The following is a 24,577-nucleotide window of genomic DNA, read 5'->3' as shown; positions in this document are numbered from 1 at the left end:
GGGGAGGAAGAGGTCCCGACCGACCAGGTGAAGGTAAGGGAGGCGCAGATGACGACGAAGACGAGGACGAGAGGGACAGGTTCCGCTGTGGAAGCCTCGGGATTTCGTCGCCGCCGCCGCCCCCGCCACTGGACCCTGGGGGCACTGGGGGAGGGCCTGGCCGGCTGGGGGGCAGGGGCGGGGCCTGCGCGGAGGGGGAAGGCCGCGGGGTGGAGGGCACCGGGGGCTTGCTGTTCTGAGGGGGAGGCGGGGGGACGGCCTCCCTGTGGATGGAGGGCCTGCTGCCCACTGGAGGGGGCGGAGGAGGGGGTTTGTCATCCAAGGCCCTGCTCGGGGTAGGGGGGAGGGGAGGCCGGTTGGAGAAGGGTGAGGAGGAGCCTGACGGGGTCTGGCGGGTGGAGCCTCCCCCGAAAGCAGCCCCTCGGTTTCCGGGGAGAGGGGGAGGAGTCGGCCCGGGGCTGGGCTGCCTGGGGGCTCCGGGCACTAGGGTGGACCCCCGGTTGTGCAGACTTGACTGAACGGGTCTTGGAGTATTAGGCACTGGAGGCGGAATGTTATCAGGCTTCGCGCCCACGTCGGGCCTCGGGGGAGGCATTCGGTTCCTCTGAGGTTCTGGAGGTCCGCTTCTGTGGCCTGGAGAAGGCACAGGGAACCTCCCTGGGCCACTTGGGGGCGAGAAAGGTTTGGCAGATGTGGGTCTTCCTCCTGGTGGCAAAATCGGGGGTCGGCTCCCTCCAGAATCTGAAGAACAGAAAAAAAAAATCAGAAAGTTAGGAACCTTAAAGGCAATCAGAGAGCTAGAGTAAATTGCCAGCTCCTGGAAGCCCTTTCCTAGATGCTGCAAACGACAGGTAACTATTACACAGGCTTTGTGTGTCCTTCCTGGAAGCAGCGGGACAGATCACAGCTCTCTGTTTCTCTTCTACTCCCAGATTCCACGACCCATCAGCTTTCAAAGGGATTATGGAGAGCTCTCTTGGCATTATGGATGGACAAGAACCAGGATGAGGTTGGTAAGTGTTCTGGAGACATCCCTATTCATTACAAGAGGTCGAGAACAGGATGGCATTGGTACATGGGATTTCTGCTAATGATTTTCATTTCTCCCCATCACTATCCCTGTCCCCCCACCCTGTACCTCTCAGGTTTGAAAAATAATGTAGATTTCTTAGGTGAAGAAATTAGTTATCCCAATGTAAGTTGCTGTATGGGAGGGCTTACCTAGAACCTTTAAAGGTAAATTTCTAAGAGAGAATGGAAAAATATAGTGGAAGAGTTATGACTGAAATAAGAAACTGTCAGAGTTTAAAAGAGTTGACACCAGTGGATGGTCTTAATCTACAAACAAGTAGGCAACTATACAACGTTTTTCCCTACTAGGTCAACTTCCACTTTAATACTGACAGGACAGAACAACCCTACTATTAATACATAATTAATATTCAACTACTTTGGTTCAACAAAGGGAAGAGCTAAAGAGGAACTAAAGTTATGGAAAAACCCAAACCACCACCCCAGAGTCTCTTAGAACCTAAACTAATTCTTGAAAAATGCTTAGTCTGAAAAAACTTTACCCAGTTCAACTATGAGCTAATTAATGTACCAAATATTAACCTGCTATACTATACGCCAGCCATTATTCTAGATGCTAGAGGCAGAGGAGTAAACAAAACAGAAAAGATCTGGCTCTCTTGTAGTTTATGTTCTTCTGGGGGAGATAAACAAAAAACCAGTAAACATAAATATTTTCAGATAGTTATAAGGACTAAAAAGAAACTAAAATAGGCTGATGAGATGAAGAATGCCCAGAGAGGCCAGGATAGATGGGGGTGGCCCTTCTGAGGATGTGACATTTGAGCTAAGGCCCACCATGGAGAGGAGGAAGAGAAGTGCTTCAGTCAGGGCCAGCAGGTGCAAAGACCCTGAGGTGGAAATGAGCTTCAAGTTAAAAAACCAAGGCTTTTATGTGTGTGGGGCACAGTGAGCATGGAGGAGAACCCTACGAAATGTAGCCTGAGTGGCTAGCAGGGGCCGGGTCATAAAGAGCCTTGTAGGCCAGAAGGTGTTCAGATTTTATCCAAGGCACAATGAGAGACATTTGGCTGGATTTATGAATAATGTGAACTCTAGAAAGAATTTTTTATTTTGACTTTAGCACTAGACATGAGCTATATTTTCCTTGACTGTGTGGTATAGTTCTATGTCACCAACTTGTGATAAGTTTTACCTTCCAAATTTGGATTAAAGGTGCAGTTACTATCCACATATATGTTACAGGGATGGGACCCATTATGCAGATAGTATACTATGCAAATACGGTAGCATTTTGTGTACTAACTTAAATTCCATCTTCATTTCATTGTTTTACTTCCAGTTGTCTTTTGCCTGAATTTCTTCACCTACTGTTAAAGTACTGAATGTATGCATTTGTCAGTTGCCTCAAGTCCTTTCAGTGGGTTTTAAATAAACAAATTTAAATGCAGGCCTGGCAAGATAGAATCTCTCATATTCTTGAGTCTCCTTCTAGATGTTGACAATCCAAAACTAAAATAGCCAGGTAACCCTGAGGATTCAGTGACTTTATCTTCATATGAATGTGACAGTTTCACACTTTCCCAGTGGACATTTTAAAAGACCATAGAATTAGAAATAAAATTCTTCTAACACAGTAAACATTAAAAAGTAAAGTTTCATGGGGAAATTTCTTGAGCTTCTGTCATAGTCAGGGGAGAGCCTCACACACTCTGTAAGGTTTTTTATTTAGGCATGACCAGGTTTAACTTTTTTCTGTGCCATCGTGTTCACAGACAATCCTGTAGGACTCATTTCCATGGCTTCCTGCAGAGAATACTTAGAATCACTAGCTCTGAAATGCCAAATGTCAGGCAAAACACCTTTTTAGATTTTGTGAGATATGTAATTATATTTCATATGACGTGCTCCATTGTGTATTTGAAAAGAGACCCACAAGTATTTACTACACTCAACAGGTGGGTCAGACTACCTCACAAAGAAAGCTGAATCTGCCAGGTCACCAGGCAGAGTTTCCAGGGGTGGCAAGTCCCATTTGCTCCTTCCTTTTCTTCCCACTCTAGCTTACCCTTTAGAAAAGTACAAAAAAGTACAAGTTACCCCAAGGACACTGGGCAAGTATTTAACAGCTCGATGGAGCTGTCTGATCCTGATTTAAAAAGAAAAAGAAAGAAAAAAAAAAGATGCTAAATAGAGTCCCTCTTTTTGTAAAAAAATTATTTCATTTATTTTTGGTGGCGTTGGGTCTTTGTTGCTGTGCGCAGGCTTCCTCTAAGTTGCGGCGAGCGGGGGCTACTCTTCGTTGTGGTGCGCGAACTTCTCATTGCAGAGCGGCTTCTCTTGTTGCGGAGCACAGGCTCTAGGTGTGCGGGCTTCAGTAGTTGTGGCACGTGGGCTCAGTAGTTGTGGCTCGCAGGCTCTAGAGCACAGGCTCAGTAGTTGTGGAGAACAGGCTTAGTTGCTCTGTGGCATGTGGGATCTTCCTGGACCAGGGCTTGAACCCGTGTCCCCTGTGTTGGCAGGCAGATTCTTAACCACCGCGCCACCAGGAAAGTCCCTTGAGTCCCTCTTATAAAACAGTGTTCCCTCTTATAAAACAGTGTTAACATTTCAAGAAATCTAAAATGTTTCACAGGGCACAGTGCCTTAGAGGGGATGCCAAGTCTCAAAACCGCCAGACTCAGCCTGGTCTTCAGTAACTAAGGAAGGAAACTCTCCTTACCACTCTCCCTGTTGGCTGTGGATCTCAGCTTTGGCATCCCAGCCTGGAACAGTCCTCCCAAACCGGGTGGTCCACCCCCTCCAAAACTCCCACTGCCGCCTCCGCCACCACCACCAGCTCCTTTAGGTTCTGCAGAAGGAAGGAAACACAGCCTTTACACATGTATGAAGACACCACCAGAGAACTTTACCAGTCCTCGCCCAAGTAAACAATCACAATACAACAGGGAGCTGGCAGAACCTAAGCCCATGGTGGACACCTGGAATTTCATTAAAGGGTAGGACTTTAAGGATTCACCCTATCCTCCGTCAGAAAAGCAGAGGGTTATTTCTACTCCAGGGCAGTCGCAAGCCCAGAGGTAGAAGAATCAGTAATAGATAATGATTTTCCCCTGCTTGGCTGGCTGCCACATGAGTTAATATATATTGTGTATCTTAGGATTTGGTAAATAAAAGTATCTTCAAAGAAAGAAAGTCTTAAGGGAGGAGATGCAATAAAAGGTGAGAAGAAAGGAAACAGTAAAAATAAAGGAGAAGAAAATAAAATATCCCATAATTTTGCTTCATTGAAATACCCACTTTTTTGGTGTATTTTTCCCTGCCAGGTTTTGGTGGTTTTTTTTGTTTTTTCATTTTACATATTTTTTCTCACGACCAAATTCACTACATAGTTTTCAGCCTGCTTTTTTCAGTCAATACTTTATTGTTAGCATTTCCCATGTCACTAAATATTTTTTGAAAACATGAGTTTAAAGGATTGCATTGTGTTTTAGAACACTGAATGTACTGTAATTTATTTATCCATCTACCTATTTGATGGCCTTCCAGGTTGATTTCAATTTTTTAATATCATAAAACCCAACAGTAGACTTTAACATTTTTTAAATTCTTTGCAACTTGAGACGATGCAAAGATTTTGTTTTATTTTGCATTTGTTGCCAAAAAGCTGTGAAAGATTTCAAAATAGGCAAACAAGAAAACAAGAAAAAAAAGGAAGAAGAAGAAAGAAAAAGATTAGTAAGTATCCAGTCTAGCCTTCTGGGTTATTTCCCATTGCCTTTGAGCTAGTCTGCAACTCTATCAAATTGTACAAAACTGATAATAATGCAAATGATAATTGTCCATAGAAATGCATATTGGTTGTGTTCAGTGTCATGCAATTGATTGACCTGTTTTGCACCTATTTGTAAATTCATTTCAACACTCACCTGCCTACATATGTGTGGTACTTCGAATTCTCCTTTGAATTGATAACATTATATTGGTTCCCTCATTAATTAATGAGCTAAATAAAATCTTTGATATATGTTTATTTTATATCTGTATTAGAGCAATGATTATACCCTCTTTAAAAAATTGTCTCTTAACAATTTATGTATGTATATATGTTTTATGAGGTTAAGTACTGTTTAAAGTTCTACCCCTGGAAAACCTTGTTGAGTCTTTGGTAAGTATTACACGAGATCTACAAATTAATCTGGGAGAACTGACACTTTCATGATATTTAGACTTTATGGAAACATGGTATATTTTCCCATGTCTTCTGATTTATTCAGTAAAGTTTTGTAATTTTCATGATGTGGGTCACCCATAGTTCTTTTAGAGTCACTTCAAATACATTTTTGTTTGTTGAAATTATGAAAGGAATGTTTTTCCTACTATATTTTGGACTTGGTTATTATTGGCATCAGGAAATTTCATTTGATATCTAATAAATCACTTTCCTGCATTTTCAGAATTAAAATTTATTTTTTACCTTGGATTTTCTAGTAGACAAATGCTCTGCAAATAATAAAGGTAAGGTGTATGCCTTCTTTTCTAAGAGTTGTGTATCTTATTTCTGTTTTATATAAGAAATTACTTTGATGACTGAGCTTCCATAACAGTGTAAGTTATTAATGTTTTATTTAAAGACAATTTATTTTAAAATAATTATAAAGAATATACATTTATATATTTATCTTAAACATAAATTTTTAACGTTATTAGTATTTTAAAAATAAAGGAAATCATGTTTTGATTTTAATGAGAATGCCTCTAATGTTTCAAAGTTACATTTTTAAAAAAATAAATTTATTTGTTTATTTTTGGCTGCATTGGGTCTTTGTTGCTGTGTGCGGACTTTCTCTAGTTGTGGCGAGCGGGGGCTACTCTTCGTTGTGGTGCACGGGCTTCTCATTGGGGTGGCTTCTCTTGTTGCGGAGCACAGGCTCAGTAGTTGTGGCGCACGGGCTTAGTTGTTCGGCGGCATGTGGGGTCTTCCTGGATCAGGGCTCGACTTCGTGTCCCCTGCATTGGCAGGCGGATTCTTAACCACTGCACCACCAGGGAAACCCCCAAGTTACATACTGACTGTTGGTTTGAAATAACTTTTTTTTCTAAGTATTCGTGGTTAGCAAGGATCCTTCCACTCTGGGTTTTTAAGACTTTCTTATGGCATGGAATTTTATCAAATGCCTATCCAGGATCTACTGAGATCATTATATGGTTTTCCTTATTTGATATGATGGATATACAGACTTTCTAACATTAAAAATGAGACAAACTCTAGATTTGGTGAATTATTTTTTTAACATACTATTGAATTAGAGTTTTTGGATTTTTAGTTAGTATCCTCTCGTCTGTGATCATAAGTGGTCTATAGTAGGGTTTCTTAGCCTTGGAACTATGGACATTTGGGGTCAGATAATTCTTTGTTGTGGGTGACCGTCTTGTTCCCTGTAGAATGTTTACAGCATCCCTGGCCTCTACCCACTAGGTGTCAGTAGGAACCCTCCCTCACCAAGTTGTGATAAATAAAAATGCCTCCAGGCATTGCCACGTGTCCCCTGAGACACTGATACACCAGCTTTCTTTCTGTATATATGCTGCCTTTGTCATGTTTTGATATTAAGATCATGCCAATCTCATTATACCTAACAGATAGCTTTCCATGTCTTCCTGCATTTAGGAATGATTTATATAGCATTTGAATTTGTTGTTTCTTAAAATCTGAAATAATTTTCTGATAAAATCATCTGGCTCTAAAGCTTTTTAGAGAAAAAGTAATTTGATAAAGTTTTCAACTTTTTCCTTGCTCACTGAAGCTTCATGAATGATTTTTGGTAAATTTGTACTTTTCTTAAAAAGTTAAATTCTTTAAGAATAACTTCATTGTAGCATCCTTAATTTTAGAAAATCTGCTTTGAATCTTTTATTTAATCTGCTTTCTGAGCTCTATTTATTCATTTGTGTTTTCTTTTTTTCTGGGTTAGATTGATCATAAGTCTGTGTCAGCTCTGTATCTTTTCTAGGTGTGGAACTTTCTGGGATACTTATGGGAACTCTGCTGATAGAAGAAACAATCTGATACTGAACTCACAAGAATTACTTTGCCTAGTACGATATATCAAATTAGAATAACAATTTCTGGAAGTGCATGCAAAATTGCTTCCATATAAAATTTAAAAGTTTTACTCATTTAAATTATTGCCAATAATATTAATAATGCCCTTGACATTAAAACGTTATTGGTTGATGAACGATGCATTCTGCAATACTGCATTTCATAGGACACCTTTACCTGGTATTGAACATTCAAAGAGATCGATGAACTTGTTCTATCAGACATCGTCCACTAGTGTTCTTAACTTGCAACAGTTGTACAGCTTTCCGATAGAGAAGCTACACTAGTTGAGGACAGCTAACTGGCTCTAGGTCACTCTGCTAACAATTAAATTGGAGGACAAAGCTGACCTCAAGAGTTATGTCCTGCATAACCATGGTCAACATTTTGACATAGAACCCAGGGAGGTTTCACCTGCAAACAAATACAAAGCCATGGATGGACTTTGCCACTTGCAAAGAGCTTCTAACAACAGTGTTAGCGTCCAGTTAAGTTCATGGACAACAAGGGCATGCATTGGGTTGCATCTGGTGTCCACAAGGCAAAGTGCATTCTTAAACATCACTGAGCAGATGGGAGGGAGAACTAACACTCTTTTCCATTTAATGAGAGAAGTGTATCTTGAAGAATATAATGAACTTCCACTAGTGGATTCAGGACTAGGCCCCAGACTGTCCATTCTCCTTCAACATCTAGGGAATTCTCCAGAGCCTAGGCTCCCTCTCGTAGTGGAGAGAACCACTGGGCTCTGGTCTAGAGGTTGGCAGTTTGTGGAGTTCCTCTGGCCCCATCCCAGGCACCACGATTCAATGGCTATTGGACCAGAGCTCCCCAGAAAGAAGCGACTGGGCTGGGCAACCCCAGGGAGAACCTTGTGACACAGATCAGGAAAACTAAGCAATTGGCTATACAATAACCACACCATTTTGTGGGCATTCTGACCCAGAGGTAAGACTTCGTCAAAAGTCAAAGACCCTCTAGTTCCACTGAGGTGTGGTGCATTCCATCTGCACCACCTTGCCTGGTAACAGAGCAAAACTCAAAGGCCTTTGTCTTGGTCTTCCTCTTTTCCACCTTCCTCCCTCACCAATGTTCTCACCTAACGCTGATCTTTCTCTTCTACTCGTTAGGCACTTTTCCTAGAAATTCCTCCACTTGGCCAAAATCCTACATCGTTATTCACTTGTCTCCAAACTCCCTCTGGTGAGTTTAGGACAGTCTAATTCCTGTTGAGTCCAAGTGGCATCTGTGGTCGAGGATGAATTCTGGGCACATCTGGCTGGCAGTGGAAATGTGTGAGGAGTGTGAGATGATAGTCTTGAGGCCCAATAATTAACTTCCGGTAGATTCTAGCCATCTGTAATGTTTCATTCTGTTGTAAATGTTAACAAGTACCCACCTGTATGGTGGGTACTTGTTTGTTTACACATACCCTGCCTTGTTCCAGAAAGTATCTCAGATTTATGATGGGTCAATAAGCAAAGCTGTGATCTCATTTCCTCTCTCTCTAACCCCCTAATAATCATAACTACACTTGAATTATACATTCCAGGCAACAAAACACTTTCAGAAGCATTGTCTCATTTGATGCTCACAACAAACTTGTGAGGGTAGTAGAACAGGTATTATCTCCATTTTACAAATGAAGACAAAGGGTTGGAGATGGTCAGGGCTCGAACCTACATCCTTTGATCCCAAGACTAGGGCTCTTTCCATATTTCATGCTGCCTTTTGCTCTGTGGTAAGATGAGCAAAGGGTTAATTTCCAGAAAGTGCTGTAAAGAGTTGTGAATAATTCAGAGAATTGCTGCTGTGTGTGTCTTGGACAAAGAATTATTATACTGGCTTCCTGCAGCATTAGAGGGAACCCAAGCCAGAGCCATGGCCTACAATGAGTGATACAGTCCCTTATTCTGCTAGCTTTGCAGCTGTTGTTAACCAAAAAAAAAAAAAATTTTTTTTTTTTGGTGGAAAGAGTAGAGTTGATTGTTAGGTCATAAACCATTTATCTCCATGGAAAATAACTTTTTTCACTTACTGTCCAATATCGGTGCACTTCTGTCATTGGTGACTGTCTTCTTTAGTTTCTTCCCTTTGTTGATGTCAGAGAGAAGAGCATTTCTTCCAGCCTGCTCTGACTTACTCAAGGTAGGCTTTTCTGTATTGGCCTGAAAGGAAACACGCAAACTCGTATTCATCTTTTGAATTAAAATCATGTAGTACAACACTCGGTGGGGACAGCTAGCGCATTGGGAGCTTGTTATTAAGATTCTTGGCAATAGGCTGTAAATTCTCTACAAGTTTTAGACCCGATGTCACTCTTTTTAAGACCCAGACATTTGGGAGCAGATGCAGCAATACATTACATTCATTTTTAATGCAGGAAGAGTCACTCCCTGATAAAAGTCTCTGAAAATTCAGACCACAATCTGGCTGTAACCAACAGAGCAAGGGGTGGATGGCTAGAAACGAGCAGGGAATTTTAAATCTGAGAGGAATTTGCAGGATACTGTGAGGCTTCATCCTCTAGAATGTTCTCTGAAGAACATCACTTTCTTGTCTTTTGGAACTAACCTGGTGCAAGAGGAAAATTGTCTTTATCAAAAAGGGTCAGCTGTATTTTTTTTTAATCCAGCAAAATTTTAGAAAATAATTCCCTCTGGTTACACTGACGAGATTTTTTTCTTTTTAATTTAAGGCAGATTGGAGGTATAATTTACAAATAGTAAAATCACCCTTTTAGTGTACAGTCCTGTGAATTCTGACAAACATATACAATCGTGTAGCCACCGCCACAATCAAGATATACAACATTTCCATTACCCCCCAACTCCCTTCATGTTCCTCTGGGCTAAGGTGTTCCTGATGTTTAATCCCTTTAAAATTTTTTTTTATTTTTAAATTCTTTTCCATTATGGTTTATTACAGGATATTGAACATAGTTCCCTAATCCCTTTGAAAGCTTAGCCCACAGAGACTGCACAGCTGACAATGGTGCTGCTTTAAAACCTTTGGGGGGACTTCCCTGGCGGTCCAGTGGTCAAGACTCCGTGCTTCCACTGCAGGGGTGTGGGGTTGATCCCTGGTCGGGGAACTAAGATCCCACAAGCTGCGATGAGCAGCCAAAAAATAAAAAAAATAAATAAAACCTTTGGGTATTTTCTATAATTTCAGAATTCCTGGGAAAGATTCTTACTGTGAAATTGGGATTTTGTTTTTTCAGGGTTCTTTTAGGGAGTGGGAACACTAAGACGCCAGCAAATGGACTCGGAAGTAGGCGTGTACCTGTGTCTGTCACACTTGGAAACTGGCTTGGTCTGGCCTGGTCCTGGGGAGAGTCGTCTTCCCCAAACCCAGTGGTACTTCTGGCAGCCGTGAGAGTCCTTTGAGGCTCGCCCCAGCCCTTCTGAAAGGCTCTGATTTCACAGATGCCAGCAAGGGCTACAAGGAGTAAACCTGGGCAAGTTTAGCTTGATACCTGACCCAGCTATTTATTAGAGGCAGAGGGAGAGCTAAGAAAAACCCTGAAGCAGGCTAAACAGAATCTCTGTGTATGAAACTGAAAGGGTCTTAATTAAATTACAAAGTAGTACTTGCTCACGATAATAACAGCTAACATTTATATAGCTTTTACTATGGGTCAGGCACCATTTTTAGCATTTTAAGTATACTAATTCATCAACCCTGTGAGTCATGACTTTCATTTTAGAGTCAAGGAAACTGAGGCACAGGGAAGTTAAATCATCAACCCAGTTACCCAGCTGGTAAGAGGAGGAGCTCGGATTCAAAGCCTGGCAGCCTGACTCCGGAGCCTTCCCTATAACCTGACAGAAGGATAAACGCGGGGTCTAGAATGCCCTTCCCCGGAAATGGGGAGGTGTTAAAAGAGTACAAACTTGCAACTAAAACATGAATAAGTTCTGGAAATCTAATGTACAGCATAGTGATTATAGTTAACAATGCTGTATTATATACTTCAAAGCTGTTAAGAGACCAGAACTTAGATGTTCTCACCACAAAAAAGAAATGATAATTATGTGATGTGATAGAGGCGTTAGCTAAAACTATGGTGGTAATTATAATACATAAATGTATCAAATCAATGTGCTGTCCACCTTAAATTTATACAATGTTATATGTCAATTATATCTCAGTTGAAAAAAAATTAATAAATAAAATGCCCTTTCCCCACTGGCCTCCAACCCTCCTCTGAAGCAAGCCTGTTAAGAGCTTCTTGGCAGTCAGTTCCAGAAAGGCTCTTTGCATATACAGTTTGCTTTTGCTAATGGGATCATCCTCTATTGCTCTGAAACTTGTTTTTATAACTTAACAACATGCCTTGGACATCTTAGAAAGAGCTTTTTGAATTACCTATTGTCTTCGTTTTAAGGATGAAAAAACCTGAGGCGTCTAGAGGTTAAGTGCCATGTCCACGTTGGTTCTCTTCATGGTTTTGGATCAGCAACCCTCCCTGGCCTCCTGTTCTGCCTCAAAATTTATTTTGACACCTGACCTCCTTGGGTGCTGACTTATCTCTTGACTGTGCTGTTCCACTGGATGGTGTCCTACGATGGCCACCAACATTTCCCTTTTCTCATCTCTAGATCCTGTCTCTCTAGGATCTTGCTTTTAGTCAGGGAATAATGGATAGAAATGAGTGGATAGGATAAACCAGGGTGTCCCAAACTTCAACCATTCTGGTACAACTTTTGTGACTTTTGTCATCTTCTCATGCTACCTGTGTTATTATTTAATATTTTTCATTAAGTTAATTCACTATATTATTTACTATACTATTTCTCAATGAACATTTCTTTTAAATTAACTCACTATTAAACCCTGGGTGTGCCAATTATAACTTTTAGAATACATATTAAACATGAGCATTAAAATTAAAAAAAAAAATCAAGGCACATACGACTCAGCGGTGGTGCAAAACCTATACTTTTGGGGAAATATAAACTAGTCCTTCTATGTTAGCCAGATCACAGCTTTTCAAACTTATCTAAGGGAACGACGAATTTTTTTTTTTTTTTTTTTTTTTTTTTGCGGTACGCGGGCCTCTCACTGCTGTGGCCTCTCCCGTTGCGGAGCACAGGGTCCGGACGCGCAGGCTCAGCGGCCATGGCTCACGGGCCCAGCTGCTCCGCGGCATGTGGGATCCTCCCGGACAGGGGCATGAACCCGTGTCCCCGGAATCGGCAGGCGGACTCCCAACCACTGCGCCACCAGGGAAGCCCGGGAAGGACGAATTTTTAAGAAAAAAATTTCCAATCCGTCATGGACCGATATTTTGTAAAATAACAATGACTTATTAGAAAAATGGATCAGTTTAAAAAAGACACACAAAATACAATCTTAGAAACAATAGACATAACACCACTATCAGATTGCTATAAGTGTTTCTAAGCGCTTACTCTAAATTTCTGTACTTATTTTTTGGGGACTCTATCCAGGAGTTGGAGGATCACACTTGGAATAGCAATGAGCTAATCAATGGTCTCTTCTTCCAGCTAGGTTCCAGCCTTAGCTGGGTTATAAAAAATGTGTACCATGGAAGCCTAGGCAAGAGACTTTTCCTCTCTGAGCTCCAGTTTCCTCAAGTGAAAAGTGAAGGGCCCATCACTGGGAGGCTCCTTAGCAGCGAAGGCCTCACATACTGGGGGGGGGTGCATCTGGGAGACCTTCCGTATCACTGCAGGGAGGGCTGCTGGCTTCCTGGAAGAGGGTGCACTAACTTCTGAGGATGGGTCCATCAGGGGGCCAGGATGAGCCCAGGGAAGAAGTTCCTTAGGAAAGTACACATGGAACTGCGAGGATGGATTTAAAGGGCGAAGTAAGTGGGGGGGGAGGGGGGAGTGGAAGATGGGGGTTATTTGTCAAAAACAGAGTGGGAAGAAAGATGGCGAAAGGCAGAGAAAAAGAAAGTGAGTCTGGAGGACACTTTAATGGATGCATTTTCAGACAGGCAGACTGGGTCTCTGGACTATCCTGACCAGATGTTAAAGGCTAGAAGCTGAAAACAGTGCAGGCTGGGCAGAACCGCTCCTGCCAACCATCTTGGGCCAGCATGTTCAAATGAACAGGACGTGTCTCCTTGATGGACGAGGCAGAGGAAACCTAACTAATCCACATTCCATGCGTGTCCTATGCATCACATGAGACCTTAGACTACAAAACATTTTCGTATTGTTATCTGCTGCATCTTAGGCTCTGGCTTATTTACTCCAGCACCTGGAAAGCTTACCATTTCATTCATATTTAAGCCAGAATGTGAATACACTGAAAACAAATACACGTGTGCCAGGTTCAAGTTTGTTTAGCTTGCTTCGTGCGTGGGCCATGGATGGGGAGAATCACTCACCAGAGAAAACGTGGGCGGTGGCGGGGGTGCTGGAGGGGGCGGTACGGGCATCCTGGATAGTTACGCTTTCAGCAGTCTGGCTGACAAATCTGTAAAAACAAAAAGAAACAAAGCACCATCACGTATTAGACTTCTTAGTAATACTCCATCCTAATCTTCCTTCCCGCTTTCCCGTCAAAGTGGCAGCTATTCACGAAGCCCACCTTTTATAAGAGGTGGAATTGCTTTACGGCATGGCTAGGATGTTACTATTCTGGAAGGAGGTCAGCGGGGAAGGCTTCTCAGCCAAAGTGCCTGGAGATACTGGAAGCAAAACTCAGTGCCTCATGCTGCTCAATCCCACCACCACCAAAGCAGGTTGGGGGAAGGACCCTGGCCTGCCGCCCGAGTAAGCTGGGAGGTTATTAGGAAACGGCTAGAAATGTATCCTGGCCGAGTCCGATGTTCAAGTGGCTCCTCTTCACTCATCTCCATGGCGCAGCCCTCTCCCGTTCTCCCGCCCACTCCGTGCCCGCGCTTTTCTTCTCCAACATTCCTGACGTTTCTTCTCTACTCCGCTGCTTTTCTTCTCTGAGATTCCTGACATTTGTCTAGGTCTGGGTAGCACCCAGGAATGCAAAGATGAATCTATATTTCTATACTTGCCCTCAAAGTTCTTACAGTCCTCCGGGGAAAGGAGATGGGAATACGGGAAGATAAGATGGGCAAGGAGGCTGGATTCCTACCTCTATGCTACTTGGCATTTCCTTACAGGATCCAAGCGGGAAAAAAGAGGTGAAAAAAGAGAGGAGGAATCAAACCTCTGACTCTGGGCTGTTTACTACTAATAGGCTTCCTTAGAAAGGCTTTCTGCAGAGTCTGATTGCTCTGGGGACAAAGGGAAGGCCAGACTCCGTGGCGGTGAGACAGCGCAGGGAAGCCCTGGTGGGTAGCAGCGGCGAAGGGGGCAGCCTGGCAAACATCAGGGGCTGAAGAAACAATGGCGAGGACGTGCCCCCAGAGTTGTGCCAGCAATGAACCCTGTCTCCCTTTCCCTCAGTCCTCGGAGTCCCATCCCTGGGTCTAAGCAGAAGCCCCAGGCTGCAGCCCTCACCCACGTGCTCACCCCTCCGTATCCCAGCTTCTCCCACCCAGATCTTGCCACTCCTGGATCAGCAGCGCTCCCGGATTGGCAGCGGGGCATCACCCAGAGCTGTTAGAAACATCAAATCTCAGTCCCTCTGCCTGCACTGCATTTGTTTCAGCATTTTCACAAGATCCCTGGGTGATTCACATGCATTTGAGAAGCCTGGTGGTAGAGCCTTAAACCAAGTGAGCAGCCTGGAACACTGACCACCTGAATAACATTGTTTCTGTGGAACATGTGTCCTGAATTTCAAACCTCAGAATTATCTTTTATTTTCAATAGTCTCTTAATTGCAGAAAACAACCTCTTAGAATTTAAAGTATTAGGGAATTCCCTGGGGGTCCAGTGGTTAGGACTCTGCACTTCCACTGCCGGGGGCCCAGGTTCGATCCCTGGTCGGGAAACCAAGACCCCACAAGTCACGTGGCATGGCCAAAAGAAAAAACAATTTTAAGTATTAACTTAGTTCAACCACTGAAAGTTAACGTGGAAAACTTATACCTTGAAACAAATACAGATGACCCTTGAACAACGGGTCCACTTAGATGTGGATTGTTTTCAGTAGTAAACATTATAGTACTATACCATCCATGGGTAGTTGAATCCGAGGATGCGGAATCCGGGTGCAGAGGACCCGTGGATACAGAGGGCTGACTGCGTGCAGAGGGTCGGTGCCCCTAACCCCCGCATTGTTCAAGGGTCAGCTGTTACTTTCTGTAGAAGTTTTGCTGGATGGCTTGCTTTCTGTGACAGTAATGGAATGGAAAAGCTAAGAGGACATGGCCAAACTTGTCAAAGCTACTGGAAGACAGGAATCAAGAGAGCTTCTGACAGTTCTATTCTGAGTGCCATCTAGAAAATGAAATTTTAAAAACTCTAGAGCAGCAAGAGCTGCTCTCATCTATTAACAGTCAATTGGATGATAAAGGGCACTTTATTTCTGTCGTCTTGAATACTTATGACCACACTGCAAACTAGCATAATTCCACTCATTTTACAGAGGAGGACGCTGGGACTCAGAGAAATTAATAACTCGCTAAAAGACCCGCGAAACTCATTCACATCAAGTCCTTTTGATCCCTGCTCTTCTTAGATAAGCATTTTTAGGCAGGTAAAGGGCTAACTAGTACTGCAGCTCACCTGTAAACTCGGTCAGAATCCGGTTTTCAATAAGAGCCTGTCTCAGACAGGGGTTCTTTTAAAATCTGTTCCTTACATTGGTCTTTTCTGGGTGACACCAATCGGTCCCCTGTGGGGCTACACGGGCAGTGTAATAAGGAGGGCTGGGGGGCCTGTGTTTGGAGGCCTATGAAGGGGGTGCTCCAGCTGCAGGGGCACCTCCAGAAGCCTCAGGGTTGTGTCCTAGGACCAGGAGGAAGGACGGGGATCTGAAACGGGATTCAGGCCCAACTGTCAGAGCTGCTATGGCCAAAGCAATGGTCTGAACAGCTGAGGAGTGAGCTAACCAAGTAAGGGGTGGCCGGGTCCACCCAGAGGGCCCGAGAGATGGGCTCCATGGGACAGACTGTCCACGTGCTCAGTGCATGAAAGGCCCTCAACACTCCATTGTGTCAGGTTCTACGCTCACCAGCTAACCTGCCATCCTGTTAATACGGAGGAAGAAGTGGATTCTGATCAGCTACCGGGAACCTCTTACGGGTTTGGTTCTCATAAACCAGTCTCTGGTTGCAAAGATAAAATTGAACTTCTGTACGCCTTAGGGGCCAGATGATGGAACAGGGACACTCTCAGGGGACTGCCACCCTGTAAGGCCTCTTTAATCTAAGTATTTTACAGTTTTCTGTCGTTGCTATTATGGCTCTCTCTGTGCATTAACTGACTTATAAATAAACCTCTGGAGCACAGAGGCTGGGCCTGCCCCGTCCCCTCCGATAAACAACGGGGAGAGGATCTGCGGATGGGCGCTCTCACCAACACCTTGATCTTTGACTTCCGACCCCCAGAAATGTGAGATAACAAAATTCTGCTGTTCGAGCCACCCAGTCTGTGGTACTTTGATATGGCAGCCCTAGCAAATGATAAACACAGTTTTAACAATACATGTTATCTATCATGTCTGCTCTCCACAGTGAAAATTATAAGATAATAGCTTTTGAATAAAATCCATCAATTGATTTCTCACCCAAACTATCTCTGGATTGTCTGTCATACATTAAAGAAATTAAAAGTCAGGGGGGACTTCCCTGGTGGTCCAGTGGTAAAGAACCTGCCTTCCAATGCAGGGGACGCGGGTTCGATCCCTGGTAGGGGAACTAAGATCCCACATGCTGCGGGCCAACTAAGCCCGCATGCCACAACTACTGAGCTCCCGTGCCTCAACTGGAACCCGCATGCCGCAAACTACAGAACCCACATGCCCTGGAGCCCACACGCCACAACTAGAGAAGAGAAAATCGACGTGCCACAATGAACAGCCCACATGCCTCAACTAAGACCCGACACAGCCTAAATAAATAAATAAATAGGTAGATAGATAGATAAATAAATAGATAAAACATATATTAAAAAAAACCTGAACCCTAGGGAACGTGAGTGATTACCAAAGTTTTATTTAATAACTGAATCCCTAAAAAAATCAACAAATTTTTGGTGGAAACTATTGAGATGAGGGGAGGGATCTACCAATAAACCTTTCATAATGGAATTGATTCTTTGGGTTGAGAGAACAGAGTAGAATATTTTACATAAATGACTTCAAAAATCCACTAATTGGGGCTTCCCTGGTGGTGCAGTGGTTGAGAATCTGCCTGCCAATGCAGGGGACACGGGTTTGAGCCCTGGTCTGGGAAGATCCCACATGCCGCGGAGCAACTGGGCCCGTGAGCCACAACTACGGAGCCTGCGCGTCTGGAGCCTGTGCTCCGCAACAAGAGAGGCCGCGATAGTGAGAGGCCCGCGCACCGCGATGAAGAGTGGCCCCCGCTTGCCACAACTAGAGAAAGCCCTCACACAGAAACAAAGACCCAACACAGACATAAATAAATAAATTAATTAATTTTAAAAATCCACTAATTGGCTCTTCTTTGTCACCTACACACACGTACATGTACGCACACAATATACATCAATATTTAGAAATTCTGGAATTTCCTAGTTCTGTGAGAGACATGGATGATTTTGTTGGTTTTACTACACTTCTAGTACGTCAGCATCATTTAATGATGCTGGACAGTGGACAGCATCACACACTGATCCTAGATCAACCAGGGTAGCTGGTGGCCCTGAGCCATCTGCTAAATGTGTAATACTGGTTATGGGGAACACCTTGTGAGAAAGAGTGAATTGCTCCCCACCCTACTGTGACGTATTCCCCCAACAGCATGTACAACTAGACACTCAGTCAGAGCCCAGAGTTCAGTCCAGAGCTGCCCCAGGAAACTTATGCTTTCTTCTTCAATATGCTCATCTAAGAAAGCAGAATTATCTCTGAATGTAAAATGATCAAGAGAACTGGCAAGTTATTTAAATAAACTGTTTCTTAGTTTCTTCCAACCAATGTCAAATTCATTCTAGATTATGTCATGTGAGGCCCACACTATAGAATGACAGGAAGAGGGGAGAGATTTCCAGCACTGTCCAATGAAATAATCCTCAGAAGGCCGGCCTCTAATCCTGAAGACGTGGGTGTGAATCGGCCAAGTTCTAGCAGAGAAGATAAGAAGCAGGTTTATCCAGTTATGTTTTATCACAATTTTGGACCATTCAAAAATATAAAGCATTTTGCTATGCAAATCTTGCCAAAAGTCACCCTTAAATACTATTCTACCTAAAATGAATGGGAGAAAAGTAAACTTTTTGTTCAGAAAAGGTTGAATTCATCACTGTGTGTGTGTGTGTGTTGGGGGGGGTACAGGGAAAGGACATAATAGAAATAATACAACTGAAAAGATCCTAACGTCCAATGTTCTCTTGTCCTCATTACTTTCTATTCTCTATCTTATTTTTATTTATATTCCTTGATATTTTACTTTATATATAATGCTCTTAACTCCTTTTCATGTATATATATCTGCTGTGCTCTTGGCGTCTTCAGGTTAGATTTTTGAGAATTTTTTTTCTGCTTCCAAAAGTAGCATATATTCATTTAGAAAATTATAAACAATATAAAAATACAAAGATGAAAATAAAACACGACAGTTGTATTTAACCACTGAAGGAAGCATTTGATAATAATTAAATATTAGGTGAAAAAGGGTTGGGGTTGATAATACCCAGAGATAATTCTTGTTAACTTTTTGATGTATATTTTTCCAGCTTTTATACACAAACATACACATACCTCTTTGTATCTATATAAATACACACATGCACAACTGTTTGACCAATAAATATTAACAGAAGGAAATTTATAATACATACAACTCGACAGTGTTTTAATAAGGAAAGGCCCTTAACTTCATATCGAGTTATTGCAGCCATAAAAAAAAGATTGCAAAGGCATTCATTATAAAGGTAATGAATCTACTCCAAGTTATACCGTTAAAATAAAATCATTTAGCAAAAACTCAAATTGCTGCTAACACTGGTAGTTTGGGGATTCCTACTCATGATTATTTTGGGTTCTATTCTTTAGAAACTCCTCCAAGAGACAAACTTAGTTGGATGTGTTTAAGATCTGCAAACCATCAGAACTAATTAAGATGAAGTTGGCTTTGTTCTTCAACTTCCTGTAAAAATGCTCAACAGGAAAATTGATGCTTACAGCAAACCACAGCCATCCTGTTTCTTTACCAGTCTTTTCACAGCTGCAATTGCCCGTAGTTTCTATTTTCTGATACCAGGCCCAGTGCAACAGCTCAGTGCCCCACCCCCAAGCCCGGCATGTCGTTTTTGGCCATTTTAGCAACTTTTAATACGTTTGCATAAAGTTTGTTTCTATTATTGTGACTCTTCCTCTCCTCAGTCCAAGCTCCAGAGGGCTGAAGGCAATGAGGCAATCAATGCAAGAGGAGAAGCAGAAAAGGCTGCTCAACCCAAGAAGAAGCCAAAGGTAGAGAAAAGAAACAAGCTTTCCTTTATAAGCAAAGCAACTGCCTCACCTAGTTCATGATCATTGTTTTTCTCAATCTGGGCTGTACACAGGACCCCTCATTTCTCAAAATGTACTTGCTCTTTTCTCCGTTGATCATCATTTAAGGCAATAGCTTAAGTGAATTCTGCTTACGGGCTGTCTTCTCAATGGTAAGGGTTTGTATCTCTGCTGTACTTGGAGGGTCCCTGGCTATTTCAGAAACACTTCTTTTAGATAAAGAGTTGGATAATTTGGGGAGTAGGGGGGATTTTTCAGAGAAGACATTTTGAAGCATCTACGATGTCATTACGATTAGAGGGGAGCTTGGACACAAACCCACAATTTTATTGTAAGAGTAACTGCTGGGGAAATAAAGGTTGCTATGAAGTAAAATTATTTTTTAATACACTGTCCTACATGTTTAATTGAAAAATTAGTGCAAATTCATAGACAGCTAAACCCTCTCAAAAATGAGAAAATTAAGGTAAGTTGAATGACCCACCTACTTGTCCTTGTTTAACTATGGAAAAGGGAAGAGAAATCTTTTCTACTTTATCTACATAACTAAAAAGTACCAATTTGCCTCCCACAACTTCCCATCTCTAACAAGTACTGGTTGTTGTTTTTTTTTTTAGTACTCTCTTTAAGGGCCTCAAATCTCAAAACTACGTTTCCCTAAGTCCTCAGCACCACATTTAGTTTTACCAGAGGATTAAGATCTGCCCCTCCCTGTTCTCCACTACACACACACACACACACTCATGCACACATACAGCATATAGGTCAACAAACTCAACATATTTTATTCATTTAACCATTGAACGTGTAGCCTTATAATATAAGCAGAAGAGTCACCACATTTACTTCTGAAAAGGTCAGAAGACTTAGAAAGGAAATGGTCTTACCTGAGATTATTCACTTAAAGATATTTACTGTGGCTGTGACATTTAAAACAAAGCATTTGTACAATCCCAGATTCTCGTGGAAAGGACATCTTGTGGCCTCCTAACTGTACTTACGAAAAAAGCTCTTGAAATTACAGTTAGTTGTTAGTGGCCTTGGGCAAGCTGCTTAGCCTCAGTTCCCATAATAAAATGGCGAGAAGGGTACCGACTCAACAGGACTATTCAAGAGTTAAATGAGGGGCTTCCCTGGTGGCGCAGTGGTTGAGAGTCTGCCTGCTGATGCGGGGGACACGGGTTTATGCCCCGGTCCGGGAAGATCCCACATGCCGCGGAGCGGCTGGGCCCGTGAGCCATGGCCGCTGAGCCTGCGCGTCCGGAGCCTGTGCTCCGCGGCGGGAGAGGCCACAGCGGTGAGAGGCCCGTGTACCGCAAAAAAAAAAAAAAAAAAAAAAAAGTTAAATGAGGCAAGTGCTAAATAAGTATTACCATTTAAAAAAAATAAAATAAGCAAAAGTCAAGAGCCTAACATACAGTGAGCGCTCAATAAACACTGTCTTTTCCTTTTTTTAACCATGAGAAAGAGAAACCACGAGCTGATGATGTAGCCTACATGTGCAGACCCATGCAAACTTCTGCATTACAAATGAATGGCAAAGGGAGGTGCATATAAAGTGCACTTTAAGCTTCTCAGAAAAGCACATTAATTAAGGCATTACTTATTCTAGTATTCTTTTTTTCAGTTTTAATGTTCAGGACTCAGGGTTGCAAAATACAGACAGAGGTATTTGATAGTCCAGAGGAAATGCTCTTTTCAACAATAAGTAAATGTATGACAATTTGGAAAAACAAAAATGAGTCAAACCTTAAAGCAGGAACGAATCACAATTTAAATAGCCAGAAACTCCCAACGAAAATGACGTGTTCATGAAATGTTAAGCAGACTTCAAAAGTGCGTAAAACTTGAAAGGTCCAGGAATTAGGTAGCTCACTTCCTCTTACATTTTAGCACAGGTTGGGGAACTTCCAGCCTATAGGGAAGATCTAGAATTTGATTTCATCAACGATCAGAGTGAAATTGCTGCTGGACCCCAGGGAAAATTCTTCACCATGGGAAGGTCTCTGAATACTGCAGTTCATTCAGAGTATGTGTAATCCTTAAAAGTTTAGATATTAGAGTAATTGAAGAGCTGTGAGCAATTAACCAACAGGTGAACTTTTCAAAGAGCATCAGAAAACAACCTATGATTTTAGATAAATCATTTAACCTCTTTAGACTATAAAAGGAGAATTTCGACTAAATGATGTTCCAGTTCAGAAGCAACATAACTTTATGAAGTTAACACATAATGCTAGACCCACAGCCCAAGTGACTAGTAAGGGTATGGTTTCCACACTAATGGACCTCAAAATCTTTTTCAGGCTTCTCATCTTCCTCTCTCACTATCCTGTCTTATTCTTTATCCTGCTTTCCCACTATCTTTCTCTCTACCAAGCTGTCCTACTTTTCTTAATTAGAACCCTCCTATAGTCTTTTCTTCGTTTTACCACTTGTCTATTTTCTACTGTATACACTAGTTATGCCACTGAATTATTTAAAAGAACTTATTGACCAAAGTTGTGCCCTCTTAACTTTTTAAAGCTTTATTTTATATTTCTCCACGGGGTAAAAGGAATATAAGTCAAGTTGCTTTTTCATATATGCCCCAAAGAAAAAAAAAGCATTTTTTTTGATACAAAAAAGTTTCCTTAATCCTGCTCTGTAGATCTCTGGGTACACCGTTTGAAATACAAAAATTACAATTATTTTATGTCAAAATATTAATCATATTAAATGTAACTAGTTACAATGAATGCTGCAGAATTTGATTAGCAATAGTAATTGTGCATCGCACTGTTAGGATGTTGAACAGAATGATTCTAAAAGACAAACTGTCCTAAAAGACTCTGCTTAGAAATGCTTTGGGATCTGAACTTAAGTAACAGGTTTGTAGCAACAGACTGGCAAGAGCTTAGCTCCACGGTACTTTCCTTTGAAGCTTCCAGTGGCTCCTTTTGCTTGAAAAGCACTTACTGTTGTCGGCCAAAGTGACAATTCAAAGGCAGTCATGTGGACAATTGCACCATCCACCGAAAGGATACAGTTACTGACATAAACCCCCATTTTAAATGGCAGAAAAAAATTCCTGTGGATCCAAACTTGCCCAGTGGTCAGGAAAAATTCTCCTGAAAATCTCGCTTACATTTTGGTTCAAAACGCAAGTTTTAAATTGCCCACAATCACTATAGCGGTGAAACTAGTCCTGTGTGCAACAGGACTCGACCACATGGTAGTCTACTGAAAAATTAAACAACTTTATCTCAACATGCTATGGTCCACCAAAAGCCATCGAGTCCTTCCCTCTAACTGAATAAAGGAAATACATTTAGTTTGAATATAATCTTTCTTACCGTTAAAGGATACTGCAGGAAGGCATGATCAGGGACACAGGCAGACAGGGAGCAAGTAAGATATGAGAGAGAAAACCGTCCCTGAGAAAGGCATCATCTTCTAAGGCAAACGTGGGGTCGTTTTTGGACAGCCATTTTGGACAAGCTCTGGCCTCTCGTTAAATGTGACACACTGAGTCAGAGGCAGATATCCTTCTGTGGTTATTCACTTCCTGTCTGATTAATTTGTTGCTTGTTCCTTCCTCCTTTTATGCAGAAAAAAAGGCTAGATAGGCTTTACTTCAGAAGCAAGCAAGAAGAAACCCCTAAATTTGGAAAATTAGTTGTTTCTCCTTCCCACCAGGTGTAACATGCCTTTTGGTACAAGAGGAGACAAGAGGGACAAGGGGAGATGAGCACCTCCATCTGGTCAACAGCCCAACTTTATTCTAGACACCTCCACAAAAACACCTGCTCACGGAACGTGAGATTCCTTCAAGAAATTCCATTTTAAAGCATCACTCTCGATATTGATGATAACATTTAGGATTAAGGGAAAGAGTCACTCAAGAACTAGAAGCTCTAAGCAGCACTAATAAATAACATAAGTGATCCTTCCTCATCTACAGAGCGGGGTAGGGAGTAAGTTATAAACGCAGGTGAAGAGAGCTAGTCAGGTGTAGGAAGGCAAATGAATTTTGAAACGTGGTTTTGGTGCCCAGGTCAGGATAAATGATATACAGGCACAACTCATTTCATTGTGCTTCGCTTTACTGTGCTTTGCAGATATTACGTTTTATTTTATTTTTTAATTTTTTTTAAAGTACCAAAATTGTATTTATTTAAAATTCATATTACACTGAGAAAACTCTTACTTTCAAGGCACTTCAAATAATTTGGTTAATAACTTCAGTGCATCTCTTTGTAGTCCCACAGACTCTCATTAAATCCTGTTTCTCTCTTTAAACTGTTTGGAACGTGGAATTTTTAAACCTTGGCCCATCACTGGTTTGGCTCTATGGAAGTAATTTATTCTCTTGAGATTATGGTCTTCAGGGATTAAGTATGTCTAAGGACTTTCTAACAAAAGTCATAAATATTCACACACACAAATGCCCATTTTAATATTCTATCCATTATGGCTCTTGATATTTGTTTGTCTTCACTTCTACTGTTTGTATTGAGCAAAGTTATAAAAATCACCGGCACATTACTGGTTTTGGCTTTCTTCCTCCAAACCTCATTATAAGGTAGAATATGGGTTAATGTGGTTATTTGATTCAATGTGTCTCTTTACATTTAGTGTCAAGCCTTTCTTTCTTTTTTTTCAGATTGTACATTTTATTATTTTTTAACAAATTGAAGGTCTGTGGCAACCCTGAGTCACGCAAGTCTATTGGCGCCATTTTTCCCAAAGTATTTGCTCACCTTGTGTCTCATTTTGATAATTCAAGCAACATTTCCAACTTCTTCATTATTATTATATTGGTTATGGTGATCTGTGATTACTGATCTTTGATGTTACTACCACGACTCGCTGAAGGCTCAGATGATTACCACTTGAATGAAGTTTTTTAAAATTGAG

At 41.8% G+C, this 24,577-nt stretch overlaps 2 protein-coding genes across 17 annotated transcripts in view; one reads left to right on the top strand and one right to left on the bottom strand.

Annotated features, from left to right (window-relative positions):
• Positions 1–24,577, bottom strand: part of WIPF1 (WAS/WASL interacting protein family member 1) — a 113,006-nt gene that overhangs the window by 11,298 nt on the left and 77,131 nt on the right. For 2 of the 5 annotated variants that reach the window (XM_089916650.1, XM_022570072.3), the window contains exons 2-5: positions 13,503–13,591; positions 9,177–9,306; positions 3,755–3,883; positions 1–741 (exon numbers count right to left, since the gene is read on the bottom strand). The exon at positions 1–741 is cut by the window's left edge and continues 51 nt beyond it. In XM_089916650.1, the coding sequence (XP_089772776.1) occupies positions 1–741; positions 3,755–3,883; positions 9,177–9,306; positions 13,503–13,553 (1,051 nt within the window). In that variant the 5' untranslated portion in view covers positions 13,554–13,591. Of the gene's footprint in view, positions 742–3,754; positions 3,884–9,176; positions 9,307–13,502; positions 13,592–20,565; positions 20,826–23,013; positions 23,283–24,577 lie in introns of those variants that run through there. The other 3 variants (XM_022570071.2, XM_022570073.3, XM_022570074.2) reach the window with 3 other exon arrangements.
• Positions 1–24,577, top strand: part of LOC111172887 (uncharacterized) — a 113,550-nt gene that overhangs the window by 85,036 nt on the left and 3,937 nt on the right. For 5 of the 12 annotated variants that reach the window (XR_016394125.1, XR_016394124.1, XR_016394123.1 and 2 more), the window contains exons 2-3: positions 933–1,009; positions 19,553–19,639. Coding sequence is in view for 2 of the 12 variants with exons in the window: in XM_089916655.1 (XP_089772781.1) it covers positions 933–1,009; positions 19,553–19,639 (164 nt within the window). In the remaining 10 variants the exon portion in view is untranslated. The other 7 variants (XR_016394127.1, XR_016394122.1, XR_016394129.1 and 4 more) reach the window with 5 other exon arrangements.

The sequence above is a fragment of the Delphinapterus leucas genome, chromosome 8 (assembly GCF_059928025.1).
Source record: "Delphinapterus leucas isolate spDelLeu-1000000601 "Yukka" chromosome 8, BTC_Dleu_Yukka2, whole genome shotgun sequence".
NCBI classification, from domain to species: Eukaryota; Metazoa; Chordata; class Mammalia; order Artiodactyla; family Monodontidae; genus Delphinapterus; species Delphinapterus leucas.
Note: the sequence above shows the minus strand (reverse complement) of the source record. Positions and strands in the feature narration are given on the sequence as shown.